This window comes from Falco naumanni, chromosome 6, assembly GCF_017639655.2.
Source record: "Falco naumanni isolate bFalNau1 chromosome 6, bFalNau1.pat, whole genome shotgun sequence".
NCBI lineage: Eukaryota > Metazoa > Chordata > Aves > Falconiformes > Falconidae > Falco > Falco naumanni.
Genome location: NC_054059.1, coordinates 74,038,655 through 74,066,651, shown reverse-complemented (window position 1 = coordinate 74,066,651; position 27,997 = coordinate 74,038,655). Strand labels below are relative to the sequence as shown.

General features: G+C 59.0%; 1 protein-coding gene and 1 non-coding gene across 3 annotated transcripts; both read left to right on the top strand.

Moving 5' to 3' along the window:
- The first annotated feature begins 3,879 nt into the window (after positions 1 to 3,879).
- Positions 3,880 to 3,952, top strand: TRNAA-AGC. Its single transcript has one exon. It is a non-coding gene; the product is annotated as a tRNA-Ala (tRNA).
- Positions 3,953 to 4,816: 864 nt separating this feature from the next.
- AGBL5 (AGBL carboxypeptidase 5) lies at positions 4,817 to 27,936 on the top strand. 2 transcript variants are annotated; one of them, XM_040598930.1, is made up of 14 exons: positions 4,817 to 5,098; positions 5,384 to 5,555; positions 6,806 to 6,972; positions 8,707 to 8,884; positions 10,901 to 11,079; positions 12,057 to 12,618; positions 13,326 to 13,495; positions 18,994 to 19,129; positions 19,796 to 20,007; positions 20,633 to 20,841; positions 26,187 to 26,302; positions 26,712 to 26,758; positions 26,998 to 27,155; positions 27,390 to 27,936. In XM_040598930.1, the coding sequence occupies exons 1-14, from the start codon at positions 4,899 to 4,901 to the stop codon at positions 27,722 to 27,724; spliced, it is 2,841 nt and encodes a 946-aa protein (XP_040454864.1). In that variant the 5' UTR covers positions 4,817 to 4,898; the 3' UTR covers positions 27,725 to 27,936. The 2 variants fall into 2 exon arrangements, with proteins under 2 accessions (XP_040454864.1, XP_040454863.1); XM_040598929.1 differs by lacking the exons at positions 26,187 to 26,302; positions 26,712 to 26,758; positions 26,998 to 27,155; positions 27,390 to 27,936 and having other exon boundaries at positions 19,796 to 20,059; positions 20,633 to 22,224.
- The last annotated feature ends 61 nt before the right edge of the window (positions 27,937 to 27,997 follow it).

Genomic DNA, 27,997 nt, shown 5'->3' with positions numbered 1-27,997 from the left:
GGAGCCTTGGAGGTGTCCCCACAGCCTCATTTGTTCTGCAGATCCCTGGTGTTTCTGCCCAGCCCATCTTCTCTCTGCTCCCTCCTGCAGCCCCTACAGTGCTGGGTTGCGTGGGTGCATGGTGCTGCTGGCTTGGGGTGCTCAGAGCTGTGACACAGCTCTTGCTTTTCCTAAGGTGCGTCAGTCACTGCAGGAAACGGTTCACTCATTCAAAGTAACGAACGAGGAGCTGGTGGCAAGAGGGCCCAACAGTGACCAGGACGTGGCTGCCTGCAATGCTGCCTGCAAGGTGAGGGATGGCACGAGTGGTGCCCAGTGTCAGCCAGCAGCCGGATTTTGGCTCTCTGCTGAGGCTGTGGTTAGCCTCTTCTGCCTCCGGCACACGCCAGGCCAGCAGCCTCACAGCAGCACATATGCTGGCCACGCCAGGGACAGATGGCGCTGGCCCTCGTCCATTCTCCCAGCTGCTTGGCAGGTGACACTGGTTTCCACTGGGAAGGCAGGGGTGGTGGGTGATGAGAGCACCTGCGAGCATGGCAGCGTGCTGCTGTAGGGCAGTGCAGCTGTGCAGGAACCTCCCCAGCCTCAGGAGCCACACAGTGATGGGGTGTCATGTTCCTGTGCACCCAGGAGCTGCTGCAGAAGATGAAGGGCCAGGGCTTCCCCTGGTCGCGGCTGCTGCTCATCCTCCTGGTCTTTGTGGCTGGCTTCCTCCTGCATGATGTCCGGACACATGGCTCCTTCCAGGGTAAGGTGGCAGCAGCTCTGTCCGTGGCTCTGTGTGATGTGGAGGAACATCCCTGGGGAACAATAACTTTCCTGTTCTCCTGAGAGAAGGCCCTCCGTGCCCCTGCCTTCATCCTGAGTCTGTGCCACTGACCACCCTTGAGCACGTGGCCCCCTCCATCTGTCTTTGTGTGGGGTGTGCTTGGAGGGTACGTGGGCTGCAGTGGGCCAGATGTCCTCAGCAGGCTGCAGATGGATCCCCCTGCCTGTTGCCTCTCAGGAGGGTTTCCCCTGGGGCTGCCCTAACCCAGCTTTCCTCTCTGCTCGGGAGTTTCCACCCTTCTTTGTCCCATCTTGGAGCATCTTCCAAGATGTTTTGCAGGGCAGCTCGAGCTGCAGATCCCCAGAGAGTGGCCTCAGAGACAGACTGAGCATGCAGCTCCTGCAGACCAAGCTGGAGGGTTGCTCAGGGAATGGCTCTTGTCACTTCTAGCCTCCTCTTCTGCTCGCCTCCTTCGTTCCTCTGGCGTCCTGCCGGCCCTGCAGCAAGCCTGGCAGAAGGTCTCCCACTGCTGCCTTGAAGGATACAGGTCAGTGGCACTGGCACTGTGTGTGGCTGGGTGGCCGTGAAGGTGTTGATACAGCCCAAAGTGATCTCCACTGGGAGCCCTCTTTGTTGGGGAGTGGTTTCCCAGCTCTGCCTGGGAGTGCTTTCAGCTCAGCTCTTGAGCTGTCCTCTTCCCTTGGCTTCTGGCAGCAGCTCTCGGTACCTGTGTGCCCCCATGGCTCTGCCAGTGGTGCCGGGGCAGCCGGCGCTGCCCTCAGCCAGCGCTCGTTCTGTTACAGGTGGCTGGAGCGCAGCCTGCCCGTGTACAGCTCCCAGGCAGCAGCTGTCCTGCAGCCGCAGGTGGAACTGCTCTGGGTGAAGAGCAGCGAGGTGGCCCTGTACGCAGCTGAGCAGTGCTCATCCCTGCTGTCCTGGGTCCACAACAGCCTGCCCTGCTTCATTGAGTGGGTAAGAAGGATGTCCCAGCTGCTGGGAGAGATGAGGAGTGCTGGCGGGGCTGCAGCCTGCAGCAGCTCAAGAGACTGAAACCCCCATGTCAGGGGTTCCTGCCAGACAGCAGCACTGAGGGCAGGAGGTGGGGGGAGAGGCCCAAAGGAGGAAGGCGATGTCTCTGCTGCTGCTTCTGCACCAGCTGTCGGCTGCGAGCCCACCGGTGCTAGCAGGCCTGGGAAGGGGGAGCCATCGCCACAGGTCTCTGATGCTGTTCTTCCCCCCACAGCTACCACTCACCCCAGCTGCCTTCAGGCTGCTGGTGTTGACTGCATTGGGTCTGAAAGGGAAAGTTATCTTTAAGATAACTCACTAGTTTCCTGGAAGTCAGTAGTTTGGTGAAAAAGGGTTGATGTTAGCATCCCACAGAGCAAGCGGCATGGGTCCTGCAGCCCTGTCTCTGCTGTTTGATGGAGAGGGGTTGTGCATGAGCCGAGCGGTGAACGTGGGGAGGTCTAGGTCATGCCAGGCCATGGGGGAGGGATGCCTGGCTGACTGTGGCACAGCCGGGTTTGCACAGAGCCTCCTTCACGGCTACCCCAGGCTCCTTGGGCTGCCTGAACCTGTGCGTACCTTGGGCACCTGCTGAGGCGAGGAGGTCGTTGTTAAACCTGCACCTGCTCTCTCTGCCCCTGCAGCTCCAGTCCCGTGTCCCTGAGTCCCTGCTGCACTTTGCCGAGTGCATCAGAGAGCTGCTGCTCTTCCTGGTGCGGAGCTGCCTGCTGCCGCTGCTGGAGTGTGTGGCTGTAGCGCTTGAGCGGGTCTGGAAGCACTGTGTGGACTCCTGCAAGTGAGCATCCATCCCTGCCGCTCTCGAGCTCCGAGTGCTCCCTCCGGGATGCTCTCCAGGCCCGGTGCTGCCCCGTGGCTACAGGGGCGGGTGTCTGTCCCTCGGTACAGCAGCAGCAGAATCTCTCCCTGACCTGGTTGCAGGGGGCTCCTTATTCTGCTCTGGCAGAGGGGCTGGGACATGGCACCATGGCTGAGCCATGTTCCTGCAGAGAGCATCCCCCATGGGAGCAGCGCGGGCAGGTAACTGTGCTGCAGGACCTGCAGCCACCCCCAGCTCTGCATGAGAGCTGGGCAGGGGAACGAGTAGCGTGCGTGCTCTCACGTGGCTGTGTCCCTGCTGCTGGCTCGAGGAGCTCCCAAATCCCTCCTGGGCTGCCAGTGCCCGGGGCTGGGTTGCTGCTGCTGCTGCCTGTGGGTTTGCCTGCCCTGCAGCTGGCAGGTTCCCTGCCTGAAACCTGTTTCCCTCGCTTTTCCAGTGGAGAAATATCATGGGACTGCATGAGAGAACATCTGACAAGCTTTACCTATTCTTCTTGGATTTACCTGCAAAACACAACCATAGCCATCAAAAACTGGGCCCTGGCTATGATTTCAGGACACTGATCTGCTTTTTGGAGGAGTGGGGGCACGGTCATGTCATCTCCCGATGTTCCAGCCACCGAGGAGTATCTCCAGCACAACTTGCGGATGGCAATGCCAAGGGAGATATACACAGGGACTTTGGGCTTAGGTTGGGGCTTACGGGGGAGGTGGGTTTTGTTGGTTTTTGGTTTGTTTTGCATTGGGGTTTTTTTTTCCCCTGGGGAGACACATCCAGGTTTTCCACACCTTGTGAATTAGCTTTGGCTTTCCCTGTCCTGCTGCCCCTTCTCTAGGTCTGGATGGGGTCAATGATCTTATGCTTTGCCTGCAAGTGCATCTGTCCCAAAGTGTCAGAGGATCAGGTGCAGACACCCAGAGGTCTCCCACCCGTGTCCCCCACTCCTTCCCACGGGTTCTAAGTCGATGAACTGGACTGATTACTTTTTTTTTTCTCCTTTTGAGTGCACGTGCTTTGTCTTCCTTATTGGAGATGTCTGTGGAGTGGGGGGGCTGTCCAGAACCCTGGCACACAACTTGGGGGGGGGGGGGGGCGTCGGGGGGCAAGGGGGGTTCTGGTGGTGGGGAAGCACCCCAAATGCCAGAATTCCAGCCTCACATACCTGCCGGGGCTGTGCTGCCTGTGCAGTGGGCTCCGTGTTCCGGGGTTGGCGCTGAGCAGCGGTGGCCTGTGGGGGGGTGTGGCGGCAGTTGTGGCTGGTGGTGGGGGATTAGCTCAGATGGTAGAGCGCTCGCTTAGCATGCGAGAGGTAGCGGGATCGATACCCGCATCCTCCAGCCTCGCTGCCGCGGCAACGCGGGGAGCGGTTGGGCGACCCGCCTGGTTTCTTTATGGACGGGGGTGCGCGGTTCTATGTATAACCATATGGCCTTATGTGCAGGTGTATATATAAGTGTGTGTATGTACACGTGATACTATGTACATGTGTGTATGTAGAAGTGTGCATGTATTCTTATGTACAGGTGCGCATATGCACGTGTGTGCATGTATGTGCATATACACATGGTTTATATATATGTATATACATGTGCATGTTTATATGATGTCTATGCACATGCATGTGCTTTGAGTGCGATATAGATGTGTGTGCAGACGTATGTATGCATGTGCTGCATGTTATGTGCAGTTGTGTATATATGCATGTATGAGTGGGTGTGTGTATATGTTCTCATGCATGTGCACGTCAGTGTGCATCTATGTACATACGTACTGCACATTCATGTGTTCTTATGTACATATGTGCATACATGTGTGTATGAATGTGTATATGGAGATGTGTGTACGTGTGTGTGCATATACACGTGTTCCTATGCACGTGTGTGCGTGCATGTATATATATAGGGGTGTGTGCACACACATGCACACACCTCTATACAGACATATGTGTGCATGTGTTCTTATGCACGTGCAGGTAAGCGTGTGCTTACAGGCGTGCATGTATGTGTGCGGATGAACGTATGTGCATGTGCCGCTGCCCGTGTGCCTGTGTAGTATGTGTACAGTACGCCTGCGAGCGTGTGCGCACGGGGCGGGGCCAGCGAGGCAGGCGCGGCCCGCTGCCGAGGCGGCGTCCAACGGGCGGGGGGCGTTGCTAGGGAGCGGCGGGCCAATAGGCGCGCGCGTTGCTGTTGCCGGGCGGCGCGGCGGACCGGGCCGAGGCGGGCCGGGCCGGGCCGGGCGGCGGAGCGGGGCGATGAGCGGTGCCGCGGCAGCCCGGCAGCCATGGAGATCCGCTGCGGGGGGCTGCTCTTCAGCTCCCGCTTCGACTCGGGCAACCTAGCGCACGTGGAGCAGGTGGAGCCGCCCGGGGCGGGTGGCCCCGGCCCCGCGGCCTGGGGCGCTGCCCTCCCCGCCGCCGACTACGAGTTCAACGTCTGGACGCGGCCCGACTGCGCCCAGACCGAGTATGAGAACGGTAACAGGTAATGGCACGGCGGGGCCGGCTGGGCGTCCCTTGGGGAAGGGGGTTGGCGGGGCTGGGGGGCTGCGGAGAGGGGCGTGGGTAGCTAGCGGGGTCAGGGGTGCCCTGGGTGGGGGGGGTGCTTCAGGGGTCTGTGCCCCGCACCGGGGATCTGACCGGCTCCTCGCGGGGGTTGCGCTGGCGGGGCTGGGGGTGGGTGGGGGTGGTCAGCTGGCGAGCTTGGGGGCTCCCGTGAGGGGGGACTAGTGGGCTCTGTGGCTGACCTGGGGCTGCTGTACCTCCCCAGGTCCTGGTTCTACTTCAGTGTGCGGGGGGGAGCTCCGGGGAAGCTAATCAAGCTGCACATCCTGAATATGAACAAGCAGAGCCGGCTGTACTCCCAGGGCATGTCCCCCTTCGTGCGGACCCTGCCCGTGCGGCCCCGCTGGGAGCGCATCCGCGAGCGGCCCAGCTTCGAGGTACGGGTGCTGAGGCTGGGGGCTTATGCTGGGGGGGGGCCTTGGCTCAGCTGCCGTAACAGGCAGGGGGAGAGAGCCCTCGTGTTCAGAGTGGGGGGCAGCTCCAGGGACACAAACGCTCGCTGTGCCAGGGTGACCTCCAGCTTTCTGTGGCAGAGTGGAGCAGGCGAGCTGTTGGCTTTTACTTCAGCAGCCCCACGCGGTGGGGGGGCGGGCAGCGATAAAACCCCTTCCCAGGGCCAGCTCGGGCCAGGGCGCAGGCTCTCCCTGGGCGATTTCCCTGTTGTGTGACTGGGGGGACCACAGAACTGCTCTCAAAGCATGCCTGGCGCTTCCCTTCCCATTAATTGCTTGTCAAAGTGGCTGGGAAACGGTTCTTTGTGGCGAGCTGTACGATGTTAAGAGTGCCAACGGCCTGCGAGGGGAATGTTGTGGGCCAGAGAGCTGTGGGGTGAGAACCTGAGGAACCAAAGTCAGCAGGAGCAGCTGTGGTAGCAGGTTGATTATCACAGCCCTGTTAAGCTGTCTGGGTCTCAAACAGGAGTTTGCTGTTCCTGGTATTTTCTATCTTTGGTCTGGTAGGAGCTGCTTGTGTGTGCTCTGGGTCATCTTTGCTCCGTGTGTGCTGCTGTAGGGAGTCAGCAACACCCCAGCATGCCCCCCTCTTCTGCCCCACAGAACAGGAGATAGAGATAATCTGTGATTCCCTGACACAGGACAAGATGATGCTTGATTTGGCCTGTGCCAGCACCAGGGAGAGATACAACATACAGCTGAGCTTTGCAGCGCTTGTTAAATTTGCAAAGTGTGCCAAAATAGAGTAGTTATTGCTCAGTCTCTGAGTGCTGGCTGGTGGGCATGAGGACAAGAAGGAACCCCCTGTGTTTCCCAGAGAGCTCTGCCTTAGAGCCAGGCGTACGGCAAGGCTTTGGTGTCCCTCCAGGGACCCAAGTGCTGGGCAGTGGGGCGAGCAGGGAACCAAAGGCTTTATAGGAAACAGTCTGGTATTTGAGGGATCTGAGCAAAGCGGGCTGTAATCTGCTGGCAGCATAGCTTTGATTCTGGTGCAGTTAGAGAAGGGTGAGCGGGTGCAGGCACCACCTGATGCACAAAGGAACCTGCACAGTGATGCTGGAGCAGAAGCATGGGGGCCTGCGGTGGCCTGTGCCTGGGATGCGGCTCTGTACAGCCTTGGCTGGTGGCTCCTGGGGCCGTGCCTTTGCTCAGTCTCTGCTTTGTGTCTGTCCCAGATGGTGGAGACGCAGTTTGTGCTGTCCTTCGTGCACCGCTTCCTGGAGCACCGCGGTGCCACCACCTACTTTGCCTTCTGCTACCCCTTCTCCTACACGGAGTGCCAGGAGATGCTGGCTCAGCTGGATGGCCGCTTCCAGGAGTGCAGGCACATGTCTCCAAGCAGGTGCGCACCCATTCCTGGCCCTTGCCTGCTTGGCTTTCCCCTGCCGTGGAAGCACAGTGCTGTCCAGCTCGGGCTGCAGTGGGGTGGAGTGCGGAGGGGGGTCTTGGTGCCCCTCGTTCCTCTGATGCTTGCTCTTCTGGGCCACAGCTCTGCGTGAGCAGCTGCAGCATCTCCCCCTGAACTTGCAGTTCTGAGGGGCTTCCAGAGGGTCCTTCACTGCTTCAGGCTGGACGCTCCTGGCATTCCCAAGAGCAGGTTCCCATCAGGCAGAAGAGGCTGAGGAGGGGCTGTAACAGAGCTGCAGCTCTCTGTTTGAGGAGAGGGGGTTCTTGGAGGCCAAGACCTTGTTTGCTTTTCCCCTCCTGTCTGTGGGAAGGTCTAGGCATCTCTCTCCCACCACTCCCTTCCTCTACAACTGCTGTCACAGAGAGAGATTTCACTGCCAAGAGCCAGCCTTAGCACCAGGTTCTTTGTGGAATCATGCTAAGAAGCTCTTCTGATCTCAAGAATTTCTTCTCTGAAGGCAGAGGAGAGCTTAACACCAGGGTGAAGGGGAGGAGTACAGAGTCAGTTTCCAGCTGTCCCTGCAGATAACTGTCCTGCAGCCCCTCCTGCCCCCAGAAGCTTCCTGTGCCATGGGGCTGGCACCATAAATACCTTTTCTTAGACAAAGGGCGAGCAGCAGTTTATTGAAAGGAGTTTGTTCTTAAATTTTCATGTGATGGAGAACTGTGAGAATTTCAAAACCTGACAGTCGGACAGCAGGAGTCTGACAGTGGGTCAAACTCAACTACTGACACGAGGCCCCTGAACCCCTTGGGATCACAACAGGGCTGGGTGGTCCTGACCAAACCCTTCTGCTGGAAGCCCTGGCCCCCTTGGCACAGCCTGCACTGTGCAGGTGGGTCATGCTCTTCTCTGTGCAGCTGTTGCATTGAACCCCCTGAGTCCGAGCCTGAAGACCAGTCCTGTGGCAGCACCTGGCTGGTGCTCAGGCTGTTGGCGACCCTGTGCACGCCTCACCATGGCGTGCTGCCTTGGCTGCGGTGGGCTCCCAAAAGCCAGGCGGCTGCTGCCCCCTCTGCTCACCCTGGCAGATGCCCTCAGAGGCCAGTTCCTTCTGTCAGTCAGGGTTTAGTTCCCCACCTGACTGGTCTCATGATGCTACGGCAGGACAACTGGACTGCCTGACAGCCACAGGCACCTCCACTGGGTCTGGCTGAGGAGCCGCTTGCCCACCGTTCCCCACAGCTGGGGGGGCTGGGCAGCATGACCCCAGGCCCTGAGCCACTGCTTTTCCCTCTGAAGGAGTTGCTGCTCCTGAGCACTTGTGTTCCTGGTGGACTCCAGGGGGAGTGGAGAGCTCAGCTGTGGGTGCCTGCTGACAGCCAGAGAGGGTTTGGTGGTTCAGGCTAGGGGCATGGAACTGCTGGGGAGCAGAGTGAGCAGAGACATGGTCCTGGATGAGTGGCTGGAGGCAGAGCTCAGGGCTGAGGGTGTGGAGAGTGTCCCCTGCCCAGCCAGGAGTCCCCCTCGCTCCTTAAGGGCATCTCCAGCAGCTTCCCCAGGGTGAGGCTTGCCACCCTGTCCCTCAGTCCTCAGCCCAGCAGAACGCTCAGCTGGGGTGGCAGCTGCCACAGCCAAGCCACTTTCTCCCCTGGGAGGGAAAGCTCTGACCCATGTGTTGCCAGCTGACCGAAGCAGGCCAGCTGGGCCTCTTCCCTTATTTTGCAGCCCCCTCGACTCTGTCTATTACCACCGGGAGCTGCTCTGCCACTCCCTGGACAAGCTGCGAGTGGACCTGCTCACTGTCACCTCTTGCCATGGCATGCTGGAGAAGCGGGAGCCTCGGCTGGACAAGCTCTTCCCAGACACCACCACTCCCCGGCCGCGCTGCTTTGCAGGGAAAAGGGTGAGCTGCTGCTCCAGCTTTGGGGCCGCGTTGGGGACAGCCAGCATGGCCAGCAGGCTGTGTGATGGTCAGTGTGGGGCCTGTCGTGGTTTAACCCTGGCCAGCAACCCAGCACCACACAGCCACTCGCTCACTGCCCCTCACCCAGAGGGGATGAGGAGGAGATCAGAAGGGAATATAAAACTCAGGGGTTGAGATGATAACAATTTAATAGGTAAAGCAAAAGCTGCGCACACAAGCAAAGCAAAACAGGGAATTCATTCCCCACTTCCCATGGGCAGGCAGGTGTTCGGCTGTCACAGCACTCTTGAAACTAGCCAGCTGCAACAAGGTCTTTTACTATCTTATAGCAGCATACTCATCATGCCAGTCCCTCTGCTGCCTTCTCCTAGTCTCTCCTCATCCAGGGCCCTTGCCCTCTCTATTCTCTCTGCTTCTTCCTCCTCTCCATTGGCTGCTCAACCCCTTAACAGAACCAGCCACACCTGCACCTTGTCTACACCAGCCGACCCACCGCCCCTGAAGCCAGCCCACAGCTGTATGTCATCAATGTCAATTAACCCAGCTTCATTCCTCTACATTCAGTCATCCCCGGGGAAGCAGGGCTCCATCATGCGTAAGGGTTACTTGGGAAGACAAGCGCCATAATGCCAAACGTCCCGCCCTTCCTTCTTCCCCCAGTTTGTATACCCAGCATGATGTCATATGGTATGGAATACCTCTTTGACTAGCTTGGGTCACCTGTCCTGGCTGTGTCCCCTCCCAGTTTCCCCTGCCCCTCCAGCCCTCTCACTGGCAGGGCCCAAGGAACCAAACAGTCCTTGGTTTAGTAGAAATATCACCCAGCAACAACTAAAAACATTAGTGTCCTATTGACATTGTTCTTACACAAAATCCAAAACATTGCACTGCACCAGCTACTAAGAAGAAAATTAACTCTATCCCAGCTGAAACCAGGATAGGGCCTTGCTGCCACCCTTGCGTATCTGACTTGAAAGGCGGCATGTCCTGAAAGGCTGGAGTTTTGGATGGAGAGCAGAGAGTCTGTGAGGTCCTGCATCGAGGCATGGGAATTGCCAGGACCCCTAGTGCACCCACATCATTTTGGCACGGTGAAATTCCAGAATCACACAGAGTCACAGAATGGTCAGGGTTGGAAGAGACCTCTGGAGATCATCCGGTCCAACCCCCTGCTAAATCAGGCTCTTGTAGAACAGGCTGCACAGGGTTGCAGCCAGGCAGGTCATGAATGTTCCCAGAGATGGAGATTGCTCAGCCTCTCTGGGCAGCCTGTCCCCGTGCTCCATCACCCTCAAGGGAAAGAAGTTTTTCCTCATAAAATACCCTCTGGTAGCAGCCCATACACATTTCCTAGGACTTTTTTTTCCTCTCTTCCTTTGAGTGCCATTTCTCTGTTAAGCTGTGAAGAAAGTGGTGAAAATGCTGTATTTGGGGTGTCAGCTCTTACTGCAGTAGGTGGGCCCTGCCTGCTAGGGCTGGGGGTGGGCAGGGAGCTCCATCTGACTGCACAGAGCTGGGGTGGGCAGAGCCAGGAGGCTGCACCTGCATCTCTTGCTGAGAAGTTCCTACCCAGAGAAGGCCTGTTCAGAAGGTGCTTTGTGTTGTTGCAGTCAGGCTCATTCCCCATTCTGTGGGATCACTTGGGGCTTTTCCCTGGGGCCCTTCTAAGGCTCTGCTGCTCTGCTGCCTGTGCTCTGGTTTCTCATGGTAGCAGGCTGTGGGGCTTTTGTCCCTTTAGTCCCATGCAGCGATACACAACCTTATTCTAAGCAAGACCTAGGAGAGGTTCTGGGCAAAGAAGCCACCAAAACCTGTTGTGTTATCACGCCCAATACCTACTTCTCTGCTCTGCGTAAAGGCCTTGGCTGCATCTCAGGCAGCACGGTGCCTGGCTGTGCTGGAGAGGGGGAGCCCCAGGGAGCGTTTGGCCCCTCAACTAAAGCCATCGCATCCCGGGGCCCGCAGGACCCATCACCCTTGTCTGTTTGCCCCCAGGTGTTTTTCCTGAGCAGCAGAGTCCACCCAGGAGAAACACCCTCCAGCTTCGTCTTCAATGGCTTCCTGGACTTCATCCTGCGGGAGGAGGACCCCCGTGCCCAGATGCTGCGGCGGATGTTTGTCTTTAAGCTCATTCCCATGTTGAATCCTGACGGGGTGGTGCGAGGCCACTATCGGTGAGTAAGCACAGGCTGTGGCTGCAGCTCTGTGGGGGTCTGACTCAGGCTGTTCTTTCCTGGTTTGGAGCCTGCTGCGCCTTTCGTAGTGGCTGGGAAGAACAGATCCCCACCCCTGTCATCTCTGACAAGGGCTTGTGGCTGCTGTTGCCTGCATAGGTCATCTCCTAGATCAGGGCTTTCTCGCTTGGGTGAGCAATGCTGCCCTGTGCCTTTGAGGCACTTGGGACGCCATCCTGTCCTTGCTTTCCCTGGCATGTTGGAGCTGGACCAGCTTCAGGGAGAAGGGAGAGAGAGGTTACTTGGGGCTCTGTCTCACTAAGGTGAGTGCCACTCCAGGAGAGAGGTTCTCAGCTGCTCTGCAGCAGAGTCTCTCCCTATCTGGTCCTGAGGGGATGATTTGGCCAATTATACTCCAGGATGGAGCCCAAAGCCCTGGCCATTAGGGGGCGAGGTCAGATGTGCCATTGCAGAATGGATGGGGCTATGATCAGGGTTATGAAGATGCTGAGGGGCTGGAGCATCTCCCTGGTGAGGAAAGGCTGCGGGAGCTGGGGCAGTTCAGTCTGGGCAGGAGAAGGCTGAGAGGGGACCTGAGCGATGCACACAGGTACCTTAAGGGCCAGTGTCAGGGGGCCGGGGCCGGGCTCTTGTCAGCGGTGCCCAGCGACAGGACAAGGGGCAACGGGCACAAACTGCAGTACAGGGAGCTCCGTGGGGAGAGCAGGAAAAACTTCTTTCCCTTGAGGGTGCCGGAGCACGGGGACAGGCTGCCCAGAGAGGCTGTGCAGTCTCCTTCTCTGGGGACGTCCAGAGCCCACCCGGACATGATCCTGCACAGCTGCTGTAGGAGAGCCTGCTTGAGCAGGGGGTGGGCTGGGTGGTCCCAGGGGTCCCTTCCCAGCCTGACTGTTCTGTGATGCTGTGATTGTGTGATGACATCTGTAAAGGACCTCACATCTCTGCTCTCTCTGCAGAACTGACTCTCGTGGGGTAAACCTGAACCGCCAGTATCTTAACCCCGATGCTGAGTTGCATCCTGCAGTGTATGGGGCCAAAGCTGTCCTCCTCTACCACCATGTTCACAGCCGTGTCCTGCCGGGCTCTCCCGACTGGAGAACATATGTCTCCCCACTCAGCACCAGCTCACTAAGCACAAAATCTTCCAACCATTCCATCTGCAGCAGCACCTCGTCCCCAGAGGCAGCCCTGTTGGAGCTGGAGAAAGCAAATAACCTCCACAACTCGCCCAGCACCTGGCGTGCCAGCACCTACTTCAGCCCTTCTCAGGAATCCCAGCTCTCAGGAGCACCTGCCATCGAGCTGGGCAGAAAGGACCAAGCTGTCTGGATCCTCCCTTCAAGCCACACCACAGAGCACTGTGAGGAGGAAGGCAGGAAGCCTCCACCGCCAGCACCTCTCCCTGAAACCATCCTGCCCCAGGACAGTGGGCTGGCCTACTATGTCGATCTCCATGGGCATGCCTCCAAGCGCGGCTGCTTCATGTACGGCAACAGTTTCAGTGACGAAAATGATCAGGTGAGGGCAAGAGGGAGGAGTACAGATGTGCTGGAGGAGGCTGGGACCCTCTCTGCTCTGCCCCCTCCCTAGGATCCCAAGTACTCCCTCCCACTGCTGGGAGAGGAGTGGGGAGGTGCCTGTCACACCACAGAGTTGGGACAGGACTGGTGCCCAGGGAGAGGGTGCTGGGCTGGCTGCCCTCCCTACCTTCAGTGCTTGGTGGGGTTTGCGCTCTTCTCCCTCGCCCTTCTTCTCTTCTCCCTCGCCCTTCTTCTCTTCTCCCTCGCCCTTCTTCTCTTCTCCCTCGCCCTTCTTCTCTTCTCCCTCGCCCTTCTTCCAGGCCTGTGACTGAGGCAGCAGCAGGTCTCAGCTTTTCCCTGGGAGCTGGCATGGCCTGGACAGAAAAGCTGCTCCTTCTGCTCCTAAGGAATGACAGAGTGGGGAAGAGCTGTGCCACTGGGCTCCCTCCTCTCTGCATCTATGAGCAGGCTGTGGGGAGAGCCCGATTGCTGCCTCTCCCTGCTGGAGATGGGCAGGGGGCAGGTAGGAGTGGGTGGGCAGCATTCCCCAGGCAGGGCTGGTGCTTGCAAGATGCTGGAATTGGGCTGAGGGAGTGCAGCCAGCACCCCAGTGCATCCCAGAGCTTGGCACTGCTGGGGCAGGATGAACACCCAAGGGGTCACCCAAAGTCACCCATGTTCCTTGCTGTGTGCTGTGCTTCACAGGTGGAGAACATGCTGTTCCCCAAACTCATCTCCTTGAACTCACCTCACTTTGACTTCACGGGCTGTAACTTCTCAGAGAAGAACATGTACGCCAAAGACAAGCGGGATGGGCAGTCAAAGGAGGGCAGTGGGCGAGTGGCCATATACAAAGCCTTGGGGATCATCCACAGGTAGGAAAACCTCCACTCAGTTGCTGCACATTGTGCCAGCTGCTCTGGCCCAGCTCCTCTCTGTCCTGGAAGGGGGTGGTCTTGCTGGACACAGGATGATAAGGGAAGCTGCAACCACCTCTGTCAGGGCAGCTGTGTCCTACGCAGCTCTCTGGTGGGATTGGGACTGGCCAGGAAGAGTGCTTGGTGTAGGCAGGGGCCAGAACCCAGCTGTGCCAGGGACTGCCACGTTCCTGCTTCATAGCCTGGCTCCTTTTCCTCTTGTACATCCTGTCCTGTCATATGCCTCCTGTAGCTGCTCTGGCTTCTTGTCCTCACTGTTGTAGAGCTGCTTGTGCACGGCTTTCCAGAAGGAATTCTCTTTCCCAGATGTTTATATTTGTATTGAGCTGTAATTAAAACCTGTTTAGTTGTAATGGGATCAGCTTCCCCAGACCTCCTGTGTGAGATTGCCGTGCAAGATTCCAGCCTCAACCAATCTGTGATTCTGTGAGTGAAGGATATTTGTGGGATCTGTAGCAGCCACACTGCTCTTTCCAACAAGAGGCAGGATATTTTTGGCCTATTTCTGTTGTGGTTGCTGGGAACATAAAAACGGCTGAAGCAATCAGACTGACAGCCTGTCTTACCCTCTTCGGCCCCGGTGGGGGCCAGTCACAGCTGCTGAGGGAAGAGTACAGGAAGAGAAGTGTGTAATGCTTCTTTAGTAGGTGCTGTGTTCCCCAGGAATCTGTGGTTTGAGGAAACGTGGAAGTGGTGTCCAGCTTCTCACCAGCCCTGGACTCCCCCCAGAAACCTCTGCACCCCTTCTGTGAACAGCTGCTCTCTGTGGGAGCAGTTTCATTGCTGGCTTAGGCTGGCATAGGACCAGCCTGGCTCCATCAGCTCCTTTCTTTCCCCCGTTGCCTCAGCACTTGCAGTGCGCTCTGCTGCTTCTCCGTGCCTGGCCGCAGGGTGGGTCAGGGAGCGTGCTGATCTAGCTAAAACCAACCCTGCAATAACAAATACACTGGGGTTTTAGGCTCCGGTTGCTGGTGTAAGTAGCTCTGCAGCCATTTGCTGTGGCTGGCGGGGAACAGCCCATGGTTAATCCAACAGCAGCACCCAGCTGTTGGGAGCACTGTCTGTGCCCGTGCTGGGCGATGCTGTGCAGGCATGTCGAACAGACAGGGAGGGAGATGCTTGGGTTTCCTGCTGGACTAGCAGGCTGAATTGTCTCTGATCAGTTGGACAGAAGCCAGCTGTCCTGGCTGACAGCTCCCAGTCACCCTCTCCTCCTTCATGCCTTCAGAAAGGTGCCCTGGGAGGGCTCACTTGGTGGTATCTTGGGAACTGAGGTGAGGCTGCCCAGTTGCTCAGTCCCTGGTTTGTCTTTTTTTGACAACAGATTTGCATTTCTCCACCCATCAGGGATCCCTTGCACTCCTCAGCACCTTTCCAAGATGACGGAGAGGAACCTTACAAGGACCTCAGCACCCTTGGATGCCACCCCTCATGGCCTGTGGACTCATATGGGTCATGTTAATCAGAAGATCTCAGACTCAATTATCCCCCATTTCTGGCAGTTTTCTTCCTGGAGCCCCAGCCTCAGGCAGAGCCATCCTCCCTCCCCACCTGTTGCTCCCTGCAGTGGAGCTCTGTTCCCTATGAGCTAGCTGATCTCCTGGTATATCTGCATCTCCCTGAGGACAGGGATGGATTGTTCCTGCCATTGGAGGATGCCATCCTCAAAAAGCTGCTGCTTTTCCTCAGCTTCTTTGTCCTTCGGAGCTGTCTGCAACAGGATCCCCCTTGCTGGTGCCCTGAATTAGCTGAAATTGCTGTTCTGGGGCCCAGGGTCTTTGCTATGCTGCTCTCCTCCCCTCGGGATCACAAACTCCACTATGTCCCTGTCCCTACAGACAAGGCTGATGTCTATTATCACATCCCCAGTTAACAAGTTCCTCCCTGTCCATGATCCAGCTGTGCATCACCTCGGGTGGCCCATCCAGCACCTGTACACTCATATTGGGAAGTTATTCCTCAACACCCTCCAGAAATCTGGAGGACTCTGGACTTCCCAGGAAAAGAAGCAGTATTTAATGCATGTTTCTACTGAGATTTTTTTTTTCCTTATCACTGTAAAGCACGGGGAATTTCTAGCACCTGTCACATTGTGCAGCAGAGATGCACTGAGCGACCAGGTGCTGTTTGCAAGTATTCATCATGTATCTTAGAAACCATTAGTTTTTTTCCCACCTTGAGATCACTGAGGGTGGAGAAAGCTGAAGGCTTGGAATAAAGAATGCAATAAGACAGCAAAAAGAGGAAATGGAAGAAGGGGAGACCCCACTTAGTGGCCTTGGGGTCAGTTTGCAAAATTCAGTGCCCTCTGGGACCCCCAGGTCTGTCCCAGTGGAGCCACTCTCCCAGGCTGGTCCTTGGCTAGGGAGGATGCAAAGCTGGTGGGGATGCTCCAGAGGGACTCGCCGGGCTGGAGGAGGAGCAGGCAGGGATCTCCTCGTGCTTCCACAGGGAACAACAAAGTCTCCCTTAGCCTCGGAGCTGGCTGTTAAGTTGTCAAAGGCTGCCAAGGCAGTTATGTGCAATTTCTCCTTCATAAATCTGACCGTTCCCAGACACTTGTCCTTCCTGCATTTCCAGGATTATTTTCTCCATCACCTTCCCAGTGATCAAGGTGAGACTGACCAGCCTGTGGGTCCCTGGCTCCAAAGACAGGGGTGACATTTGCTTTCTCCCTGTCCTTGGGACCCTGCCTTAGTCAGCAGGATCTCTCACAGATCAGCAGCAGCAGCCTCACTGGGTTATCAGCTGGCTCTTCCAGCACCCATGAGAGTGTCTGGCTATGCCCTACCAAGCTGTGGTGTCTGGGCTGTGCCATTGCTCCCTGGGCTGCTCTTCCTCCCCTGCAGGGACATCTTCCTCACTCCACTTTCCTCTGGTCTCAGGGGCCAGGGGCTGCTGAACACAGAGCTTGCCAGTGACGACCAAGGTGAAAAAGGCATGGAGTACATCGGGCCCCACTCCATTCAGCAGCTGGCTGTCATTCTCCGCTGCCTTCCTTCTGGTACTGATACACCTCAAGAAACCTTCTTGTAGCCCTTCTCATCCCGCAACAGATTCAGCTCTGAGTGGGCTTTGCCTTCCCCAGCCCCATCCCTGCCCATTCAGACAGCATCTCTGTGTCCCTCCCAGGTCACCTCTCCCTTCTTCCACTTCATGTGTCATTCCTTTCAATTTTTTTATCTTGGTCCAGCCTGGAGCTACGTGTTCATCTGTGCAGGCCTCCTGCCACCTTTGCTTTACTTCCCATGTATGTGGGTTGACTGTTCTGCAGTTGTTGGAGGAAAATGAATCTGCTCTCCTGGGCCCTTCTCACCAGGGCCCTGTCCCAGGGCACTCTTCCAAGCAGATCCCTGAAAAGGCAAAATCTGTTCTCCTGAAGTCCAGGGCTGTGATCCTGTTTATTGCATTGTTCCTTTCTCTCAGGCTGCTGAGCTCCACCATTGTGTGAGCACTGCAGTCAAGGCTGCCCCCGAGCAGTTCTTCTCTGCCAGTAACAAGGTCCAGCAGCATTCCCTCCTCAGCGCCCGAACTGGAATAGCCCCGCAGGCAGGGCTGCTCCTGCAAGAGCACCCGCTGAGCTGGTGAGATGAGGCACCTCTTGACTGTGCTGTGACATCATAGGCGTGTGCTGAGTTTGGTTGTGTGCTTTCTGTTTTCTGGCTCCCACCCAGGGACTCCTAGGTCAGCCTCAGCCAGCCAGCAACATCAGCCTGGGGGTTAATTTTCTTTAGCTGTCCTGATGAAGTCCAACTGTTCAACTGGGTGTCTATGCGGGACCTGGCAGGTTTTTTTTAAAAAAAAATTGGTCATCATTGTTGTTTGTGGGCAAGTTGATGTCACTGCGGTGTGGTGGCTCCAAGGTACTGATCTTTTTGCCATTGTGGTTTAACTGAGCTCAGCCCCGCTCTGTCCCCACAAGATGAGGGGACATCACGTCGCTCCCTGCGCGGCACCTTGCCCAGGCTGTCAGTCTGCCAGTTCCCCTTCCTTCCCTGCTCTGACTGCAGAGTGCCAGCACCCAGCTGCTGGGGTGCAGAGCAGGCAAGGAGTGGCTGTGCTGGGCTGCAGGGTCCTGTGTCTCTGGAGAGGGTTGATCCCACACCCCCTGCAACTGTGGTGAGCCCCCTGCCCCATAGTGATAGCCTGGGCTCCAGATGGCTGGGGAGGGAATGATCCCCTCTGCCTTCTGGAGCCCACTAAGCTGCACTCAGCCGATCCCGTGCTGCTGGTGGGGCTGTCACAGTGCCATGGTGGTTAGACCTGCAGGTGCCAGGAAAGCATTGGGACACTGGGGCAGAGGAGGGCCTTCCCCCAGCCCGATGCCCCCACAGCTGGGCTGTTTAATGCCTCCCTCACACCGATCTCCCTGCAAGGCTTCAGCTTTGCTAGTTTAGTTGCATTTCCTCAGTAAGAGTTCCCAGCTCCCCTTGCTCGTTACCTGGCACTCCTGTTGTCAGTTTACAAACTATCAGGATACACATCCTGGCTGTACGTGTTTTTGCAAATGCCTCAGCTCCACGCGCTGGCTGCACAGCATGCCCGAGCCTTCCCCTTCCTCCTCTACTCCACCATGGCAGCATGCCCTGCTCACTGGTGCAGACCTTCGGTGTCACACAGCTCCATCCCAGGGACTTCTCAATGGGTTTTCCCTAGAAGCAGAGAGACAAGAAGGTGGCTCTGCAGCTCTCTTGCCCTTTCCCTGAAGTTCTGCAGCCTGTGCCACATTGGTGGTCCAGTGTATCATCGCCAGGAAATTCGTACGGCATGAGGCTTTGCCCCTGGGGAATGGCGTGCCATCCATTCTCCTGAGCCCTTTGTAAATTTCTTGCCCTGTCCTTAGCGTGAATCCATCCCTGGTGAGTGCAAACCCTTTTAGGAAAAAAGCTTTTTTTTTCCCTAAAATAAAAAGAGAATATCTTTTGATAGTTGCTTCACCCTGAAAAGCAGCTAGGGTGCTCCTCATAGCTGTAGGTGCCTTGACAGTTGATTTAAGAGAAGAGGTAGCTACTCTGATGCTGTGGGAGCCCGGTGCTCAGTGATCACTGGCCGTTTCTGCTCTCCATATTCTCCGGGGCCGGTCCTTCCGTTGCATTGATTTTAGAGTCCAGTTCATTGGGTCCCGCATCGCAGCTGCCTCTCCTGTCCTCAGTACACCTCTGGCTTCTTCCTGATGACCAACTGCTTCTGATTTTTACCTCCTTTATTCCTGCCTCAGCGGATGAGAAGACACACACGAAGCAGGTTGCAGCAAGAGCTGCAGCTCCATGGCAGGAGCTTCTCTCCAGACTCCCCCTGGGGCTGGGACAGGAAGGACACTGGCAGCTCCCTGTCGGGGTGACCCCAGCTCTGTCTTCTAAGAGGCAGCAGCAGGGCTGCTGTGCTCAGGCAGGCATGGATCCGTTGGGTAACGTGGGCTTCTTTGTGCTTCACAGCTACACACTGGAGTGCAACTACAACACGGGACGCTCAGTGAACAGCATCCCTGTGGCCTGCCACGACAACGGGCGGGCCAGCCCACCGCCCCCTCCCGCCTTCCCCTCCAAATACACTGTGGAGCTGTTTGAGCAGGTAAGGGATCCCTGGCAGCAGGGTGGCTGGGTGTGCATGGCCCTGCCCTGCCCCATGCGCCCCAGGCATCACTTTTTGGCACCCAGGAGGAGACTTTCACATGCTCTCATTCCTCTGTGCTCACGTGTCCCTGTGAAAAGTGTGACTCCTCCACCAGTCTGTGGTGTGGGTTTGGAGAGCTGTGTGGTGAGAGACAGGGTGTTCTCAGTGCTGTAGCCTGCCTGTACGTCCCAGCCTGTGGGGCTGTCTGTGACTGTCCCTGCCACTAACCCCAGCCCCAAAATTCTTTGCCCACTGGCTAGACTGGAGGCTTCTGCCCTCAGCCTTCAGTGCAGCCTGGGACTGTCCCTGCATATCTCACATCACTGCTGAGGGGTGGGGGTCTCTGGTCCCTCCCTGCAGAGTGTGAGGCTGCCTGCTCATCTAGTGCCCACAGTGAGAAGTGGTGGGTCCCTGGGGCCGTGGGCACCTGGCTTGCTTCGCACTCAGAGGCTTCCTATGGGAACACTCTCCTTGGAGCCCACCATAATGGAGATGAAATGAGCCCTAGGGGGTTGTCTGGTTTTTGTGGTTGAGGTTTCTTTTCTTTGTTTTTCTGCCTCAAGTCCCAGAGAGCTGCTGCTCTTTCTTGAGGCCTTTCTCACCAGTTGTCTCTTGCCCTGGCAGGTTGGGAGAGCCTTGGCCGTGGCAGCACTGGACATGGCAGAGTGCAATCCCTGGCCCCGGATCGTCCTGTCGGAACACAGCTGCCTCAGCAACCTGCGAGCCTGGATGCTGAAGCACGTGCGTGGCATGAAGGACGCAGGCGGGGGCCCGCATAGGAGAGGAGGTGCCAGGACCCCCCCCCAGGAGCTCCACGTAAGGGCCCGCCGGGTTGAGTGTTCAAGAGCTGCAGGATAACGCCAATTAGAGATGATAAATGTACTCCAAGTGAGTTACCCTGCAGCTAACAAAGCTGAGGTTTATTTGCTTGCTTTCCCAGCTTGTCAGGGCCCGTGCTTGTCCCTGCAGCGCTTGCTTTGTGAACTGCAGGTGTAGGTACCCTCCACTCCGAGTCACTGGCAGGCAAGATGGGTGTGCAGCCACGCAGGGTGAACCTGTTTGGGATTCGCCTGCCCCAGTAACCTGGGAAGCAATAATCTGCCGGCAAGAGAACCAGCCTCTCTTCTGCTTCCTCTCCTCTCTCCCCAGGCTGGTCCAGTGCTGGACTGGGATGGATTTGGGACTGCGGGGGAGGGAGCAGGAGCTCTGAAGCAATGCTGCTGGGACAGCCACATCTGGCACGGGGGACTGGGCTCTGCAGCTGCTCAGGGACAGCCCTGGGGCTCTGACAGAGACAGTGTCTCAGCAGCAGCAGCCTGCTGCTGGGTGCCTGAGTTGGAGACGGTGAACCCACTCAGCAAGGCGTGGTGTGGCGATGGCTGGGAAGGACAGGGGGGTGGCAGAAGGGAGCCCCTTCCCCACCGAGCCAGGCTGAGATTCCTGTTTCTCATCCCCTTCCAGCGGGCTCCCCACCTCGGCCTCTGATAATGCCTTGTCCCGCGTGAGGAGCTTCAGCAACGGCACCAGCGGGAGCGGCAGCAGCCAGCAGGACTCGCCGCAGATCAGAGCCTCTCCCAGTTTCACCTTCAGCTGCAGCAGGCCCTCAGCTCTGGCTGCTGCGAGCCAGAGTCCTCAGAAAGGCAGCACCAGAGCCCCGGCACCAGGCAGAGGTAAGCTGGGCTGGGGACCTCTCATGCACTTGATCCCGTACCTGTCGAGCTGCTGTGCAAAGCCACAGCCCTGAGGAGAGCTCTGTGTCAGCGTAACTGTGTTTTGATGTAATAAAAGTGGTTTTGCGTGGAAGAAGTGCATGTGAACCGCCACCCCATCCCCTTGGAAGGGTCCCGGATGCTGTGCTCAGCTCTGGGCTCTGTCCTGAGTGGCACGGCTCTGGCTGGGTCAGGACAGACACCACATGGTGAGACCTGTGGCTTCTCCAGCCTGTCTTCTGCAGGGCACAAAGCGGGCCCCAGCTGTGCTCCTGCCCAACGGCTCTACAGCCCCTGGCTGGGCAAAAGCTGCCTACTGCTCCTCTTGCACCAAGCTTAGAGGGACTCTGTCTGCTGGGGGCTGCTAGGGGAGATTGCCCTTCTGCACTGGCAGTGCAGGGGCCAAGGGGCTTCTGGAGAAGCCAGCATGGAAAATCCTCCACTTCCTCAGCCTCAGCTGCTCCCAGAGCATTCCCAAGGCCTGCGGGGATACACCAAAGTGCCTTTTCTCTTCCCAGGCACCTGCTGAGCAGCAGTTGACCATGGCACATGACTCTGGTCATGGCGAGGCAGGCTGGCAGAGCTGTAATTAGCCACTGGGGACTTGGAACACATGGCGAGTCCCGTCCAGTGGGGGCCAGCTTGCAGCACCAAGCTGCCAAACCACCTCTACAGCTGGGAGAAAGGCCCTGGCTTACCACCCTGCCGCCAGCGCCTGGTGAGCCCTGCGGCTGCACCGTGCTCTAGCAGCAGGGGCTGCCAAAACAAGTCAAGGTGCTCGCTGTGGCCTCCCTGCCCCAGCTCCCTTGCCATGGGGCAGGGGACTCGGTGCCACTGCAGGCCATGGCAGGGCAGGCAGTGCTGATCCAGGGCCCTTGGGGGTTCGGTGCTGCACCCAGCTGGCCAATGGTGGGGGAAGCCAGTGTCCCGTGCTGCTCTGTGGGCTGGTCCCACAGGACCTCAGCTAAGGAAATGGGGCTTGACTGGGAGCCCCAGCCTGCTGTGGGGCTGCAGGCCCCCATGAGCACCGTGCTCTGAAGTATCCCAGTGCCCTGAGTTGGGAGGTGTGTGAGCGAGGGTCCATTTTGGGGGCGGAGGGGGCTGCCTGTGTGACTCTGCGTGCGAGACTGAAGCTGTCGTTGTGTCAAGGCTGTGTGTACTGGTGTTGCTCTCAGGAGAGACTGCCGTATTTCCAACTGTTGGCTTCTTTCTCACACAGTGTACCGCCTGTGTTTCTTGCGTTGCTTCATCCTCCGTGTTTGCTTTCTAGCACTTTGTAGTGACTGTTTCTCATCTGCCATGAGAACATGGTGGGGAGGAAATAAAAGGCTTATGTTCTCATGGGCACGTTGTAACGTCTGTTCCTTCTGCCGTGCATGCTTGGCCCACCCTGGAGCCAGCAGGAGCAACCCCCTGGCCCGACCCCTGGCTGCCAGGGGGTTGGTGACAGTCGGCGCGTGAGCAGGAACAGACCTTGTGGGGCTGGAGGGGAAGAGCCTGTCTCGATAGGACAGATGGGTGTCATTCTGCCTCCCTAGGCTGCGCTCTCCACTTGCTGGCTGCCAGTGCAGCAGGCAGCCGGGTGCTGTCTGCACGGCTTTCTCCGGCATGGGGAGCCGTGACTGGCAGAGCCGAATGCCTGGTGGGGCACTGGTGGAGCCCCAGCTGCCTGGCTCTTGGGGCTGGGACTTGGCTTGTCCTTCCCTGGCATCACCTGGCAGCTTGGCCTTCTGCATGACTGGTCTGGCTGGCACCCCCGGCACCCCTGGCCCTGGCTGCTGGCAGTTCTCCCTGCCACCTCAGCCAGCAGTGCCACAGCTCTCTGAGTGTGAGGGGTGCAGCAGCGCTGGCACTGCTGCATCTGCACGGGGAAACGTGGCCAGCAATGCTTTGACCCTGTGGCTTTGTTTCATGAGCCCCATGCTGCTGCCCTCCAGCCAACTGTCCTATCCCAGGGTGGTGCCAGGATGCTATCATGGCCTCTTCCTTCCCCAGGCAGCCGGGAAGGAACTGGGAAGGCTCAGATCCTGCCTGCAGCTCTGGCTGCTGCCAGCCAGGCGTGCTGAGGTGGTGGTTAGATGGCACAGGATGAAGATACTGTGCCTGGGTCACATCCCATCCTTCCCTTTCCTGCATATGTGCTGCTGAGATCTTTGTGCACATGGAATGAGGGCCTGTCCCCACAGGTGAGAAGTGGGGGTAAGGACTAGTGCCTGGCTGTGCCCCAGGGGCAACGGGATGGCCAGCTTACATGGAGGATGTCCTGTCCAGGACCTGCTGCGGCAGTGTCCCCCTCCCAGCTGCTTCCTCTGAGCCTTGCAGGAAGGGAGCCCTTTCCTGGTGGGCTCCAGCCACAGCCCTCCGGCATGGCGTGTGCCTGAGCTGGTTGATGGCGCCGGGCCCCTTGCCCTGTTGTCTCTCCCCTGTGCCAGCTGACAAGCCCTAGCTGTGGCAGGGACTGGTGTCCCCGCAGAGGCAGTGGGGAGTTCACCCAGCCAGTTGCAGGGGTGCAGCCCTCGCTGGCAGAGCTGTGGGCACTGCTGGGCCAGGTCTTCTCTTGCAGCTGCTGTGTCTGAGGAGCAGCAGCACCCAAAAGGAAGCCAGGGAGGGGAAGGGCAGGTCTCTGTGTGAGCATGGGAGGAGAGGGCCCAGTCTATGCCTGTGCAGTGCTGCTGCAGGAGCCACTTTCCCAGAGGGCTGCTCCTTTGGTCTCTGCTCAACACACCGTGCTCCAAATCCTGCTCCTTTCCAAAGCTCCCACTCCAGCCTGCCCGTGTCAGCCGAGCCCCAGGGAGCCCAGCCCAGACCCATGCTCTGCCCATGGCCTCACAAGTGCCAGGGTGAGGCAGGGCTTTCTGCAGGACCCCCCAGTGACCCTCTTGTCAGTGGAGCCTTGGTTGCTGCTGGCCTTTGCTGGCTGGAGTTTGTTACTGAATTGAGCTGTTTTGTTTGTGATGAGTCCAAGGTTAAGAGTTGTCACTCCTTGGTACCACCCGCCGTTGCCTGTAAAGCCACCCCTCAGTGAGAGTGCTCCTGCACGCCGTGAACCGGCACCAGCTTTGCCGCAGTCTGGCTCCCATCTGCTCCTGCTCACAGGGTCTCGTTTGCTGTGGCGTCCACCGTTGTTCGTGGCTTGCTCAGGAGTTCTATGTGTTGTCCAATCCTCTGGGGATGCTGCCATGGTTTCACCCCAGCGGGGTTGGGGGGAGAATGGAAAGGGTAAAAGTGAGAAGCTCCTGGGCTGGGGTAAAAGTTTAATAGGTGAAGGAAAAGCTGTGCACACAAGCAAAGCCAGCTCAGGCCTTCCTTCACCGCTCCCCATTGCAGGTGTGCATTCAGCCATCCCCAGGAGAGCTGGCCTCCACCACACCTAACGGTGACTGGGGATGACAAACACCATCCCTCTAAATGTCCCCTTCCTCCTCCTTCCCAGCTGTTATTGCTGAGCATGATGTCCTGCGCTCTCAGATATCCCGTGGTCAGTGGAGTCATCTGTCCCAGCTGTGCTCCCTCCCAGCTCCTTGCCAGGTGAGGAGCAGAAGAGGCTTTGGCGCTGTGCAAGCACAGCTGAGCCACAGCTTAGCACCTCTGTGTTACCAACACATGCAAAAATTAACTTTTTCCAGCCAAACCCAGCATGTGTTCGCACGCCTTGGCTCTGCTGGCACCCGTGCTCGTGCACCTATGTGGCACCCTCGTCTGTGCGACACCCTCGCTGGCACACTGTGCCTTCCCCATCCCCCTCCTCAGCTGACATGGGATGAGCTCGTGTGTGCTGCCAGCTTGGCCGGGCAGTGTGTGAGTGCTCATAGGGCTGGTCCCGTCCCAACGCCATCAGTGTGGCCAGCCATGCTGGGGACTCATGCCCAGCATGCTGCCAGCCAGCCCCGGCCCCCAGGCTGTTCTCTCCAGGCACAGGGCTCCCCACTTGCCCTCCAGCTGCCTGAGGTTTCTCTTGCCCCATTTCGGTGGCCCTGCTGATGACAGGCAGCCCTTGGCGATGTTACTTCCCCAGCGTGATGCTGCCCGGCCCAGCACCCAGCTGATTGTGGCAGATGCCAAACATTAGCCCCGGTGTTGCCCCACGAGGACGGTGCCTCGTGCCCAGCTGCCTGAGAGCCCCTGCTGCAGATCACCGGCTGCTGGGCCCAGCCCAGCTCTCCCGGTGCTGTGGGCAAGCAGGCTGGAAGTGTGGCTGGAGTCAGGGTAAATGACATCCAGCCACCGCCTGCTCCCACCAGGTTTTTCCTCTGCCACCGTGAGGTGACAGCTGAGTTTTGCCACATCCCAGGCACCTTCCCTGGGCCTGGACAGTTATGTCCCACTCAGCCTCCCATCTGCCGGTGGAACTGGGTCAGAGCCCATCACACCGGCAGGGCCAGGAGCATGAACTGGGACCAAGCCCTGGCACGCTGCTTTGCCGCAAGTGCAGTGCTGCGCTCCTGTCCCTGCCTGTCCCCTGCACCGCTGCTGAGCGCCAGCACGGGCGCAAAGCCCGGTCCTCAGCCACAGCCTCATCCTGCGGCAACTGAGCCGCGTGTCTGCTGCTGCTGCTTCTGGCTCCAGCTCTGGTTCCCACCAGCAGCCCTGGCCCCACGCTGAGCTGTTGAGTGCCTGTCACAGTCTGCCCGCTGGCATTTCGGCAGCTGCCAAAACGGCTCCTCTTGCTTTTTGGCTCTGGGGCTGCGCCTCATGCCCATGCTATGGTGGAGGCCCCAGCCCTAGCGAGGCTGGCAGGCAGCTCCATCCCGACTCTCCTGGCTAAAAGGAAACAGCCACAGCCAAGCCCCGTGGCTCAGTGTGTGGCTGCTGCAGCCGCAGGGAGCGGTGTTGCCGGACTCCCAGTGCCAGCATGCTGCTGCTGCCCCAGGCACACACCAGCCAGTACCTGGGTGGGTGTGGGGAGGCGTCATGCCCCAATGGCCAGTGTGGCCAGGGGATCCTGGTTCCTCCTGCCAGAACTACAGTGGCTCGGTGGTGCTGCCGGCACGTGCGTGTGCCGCGTCTGGTGCCACGCTGGGCCCTGCACGTCCTGCCTGCACAGGGCCCATGGTCAGGGCAGTGCCACCATGCCAGCTGCACCTGCTGGGTGCCATGGCGTAACTCCGTGAGTGCTCTCTGCACCAGTACTGGCACTTCCTACCGCAGCAGCACTCCAGGCTTGGCCAGGTCATTGCAACTCACACCGCAGCAACTCTGTGAGCCCAGGGCAGGTGGCCAGTGCCCCCACTGCAGCTCATGGCTCTCCATTGCCAACCCTGGCACATCCCTGGTGCAGGCTGAGTTCTGTTTTGTTTGTCACACAGGGACCCTGCCAGCAGGCACCCAGGCAGCACCGAGCACCAGCAACAGCCACAGACCGCGGGAGGCCCAGCGTGGTGCAGGAGAACAAGCGGCTGCCCATGGCACAGCACTGCTGCAGGTACCACGGAGCCTGGGGCAGGGAGGGCAGCTTGGGGGGAGTGGAAGGGCCCCATGGTCCCCAAGGAGGGGACTGTCCCATGGTGCTGCCAGTTTGGCCCAGGGGGATGTGGGGCTGAGGCATGCCAGGGAGCACATGGTGCCCAGGCTGCACTGGGAGCTGTTGGACCCCCCTCCCAGCATGCGGGGCACTGCACACCAACCACTCAGGCTGGCTGGGGGGCATCCTAAAGGCTCTGAGACCCCCTGAGTGTGGGGCTCTGCCAGGAGCTTCTGCCCCACGTGCATTTTCCCTGAGCCATGCAGACAGCCCAGGCAGCAGGGGTCAAGCTCCCAGCAGCCATGGGGGTCCTGCAAGATGATGACTAACACCCCTCTCAGGTGCCCACCGTCTTCTCCCCTCTCCACAGGTGCTCCCAAAGAAGCTGGATGCCAAGAGACCCCTGGAGCAGCCCGGGTAGGTGCTGGCATCAGTCACAGTGGGGGGCCATCCCCCAGCATGGGGTCATTTCTCAGCCAGCCCAGAGTCTGTGTGGACACCGGGTTGGCTGCCCACTGGGCAGCAGGGCTGGAGCTGCAGCGGGGTCCAGGCAGCAGCACCCCCAGCCCCGGTAGCATCCACCAGCCCTGGGGCCGCTGGCAGGAGCTGGAGAGCCCCCGGCTCCCACCTCAGGAGCCGCCTGTGGTTCTCTGCAGCCCGCGGGGACCCCCACTGCGCCCCAGCAGGATCCCTGTGCGAAGGAAAGGGGCAGCGACCAGTCAGAGCCTGCCAGGACCCCTCACCAACAGTGCTGCAGCCCACCGGACCAGGAAGCCCAGCCATGGCAGGCCCCGGGCTGTGGAGACTCTGCCAGGTAGGGCACCGCACAGCCCTGGCATTGGCAGGGCCTGGCATGGGGCTGGGGGCTGCCCCTGCCCCCTGGCCTGGCTGGGAGCCGCAGTGCCTGTCCTGCAGCTGGCCCCGGCTGGGTGACCCCGACGTGCTGCAACAGGCCAAGGGGGCCGAAAGCCCCAACATGGGGGCTGTGGGGCAGCCTGGGGGATGCCTGTGCCTGGCTGGTAGCTGACACCTGTCTCTGTCCCCGCAGGGCTCTGCCAGGAGGCCCCCACACCCCCCGGGGGGGTGCAGAGTGCCAAGGGACTCTTCCTGTGCAGGGGCAAGGGCCTGCACCCCCAGGTATGGCCCCACAGCATTGGGGGGCTGCGATGCGGGCAGGGGGACCCCAGCCCTTCTCTGCCCCATGCTGGCAGGGCCTGGGCAGGGGCCACAGCACTGGGGAGGGGGCTCTGGCCACTCTGCCCCACCCCAAGTGGCCTCTCTCCACCCCAGTCTCCCCCACCACAGCACCCAGCAGGCCCACCCGCAGGCCCCCCCTCGCTCAGTTCCTACCGGCAGCTCCTCTCCTTCTGCGCTGAGGCCTGACCGCAGCCACCAGCATCAGCCCTGTGACGCCAGCACCCCAGCATGGGGCAGGGCCGGGGCACCCCCGCAGCCACTGTGGTCCCTGTCCAGACCAAAGCCGCACACTGCCGAGCCCCGGCTGCGGCACCACAGGGGACCCCAGGCCCGCTCTGCCGCTCGCCCCTGGGCTCCAGGCACAGCCCAACACGGTGCCTACACCTGGCTGTGGCTGTCACCGCGCTCACCACACCGGCGGGGCAGAAGCGCCCGCTCCCTGGTGACAGGGAACTCTCA

Coding starts and splice junctions, on each gene's coding strand:
- AGBL5 (XM_040598930.1), top strand. CDS start 4,899: ATGGAGATCCGCTGCGGGGGGCTGCTCTTCAGCTCCCGCTTCGACTCG. Junction 20,008..20,632: donor GTAAGGGCCCGCCGGGTTGA/GTGTTCAAGAGC, acceptor ATCCCCTTCCAG/CGGGCTCCCCACCTCGGCCT. Junction 26,303..26,711: donor ATGGCACAGCACTGCTGCAG/GTACCACGGAGC, acceptor CCCTCTCCACAG/GTGCTCCCAAAGAAGCTGGA.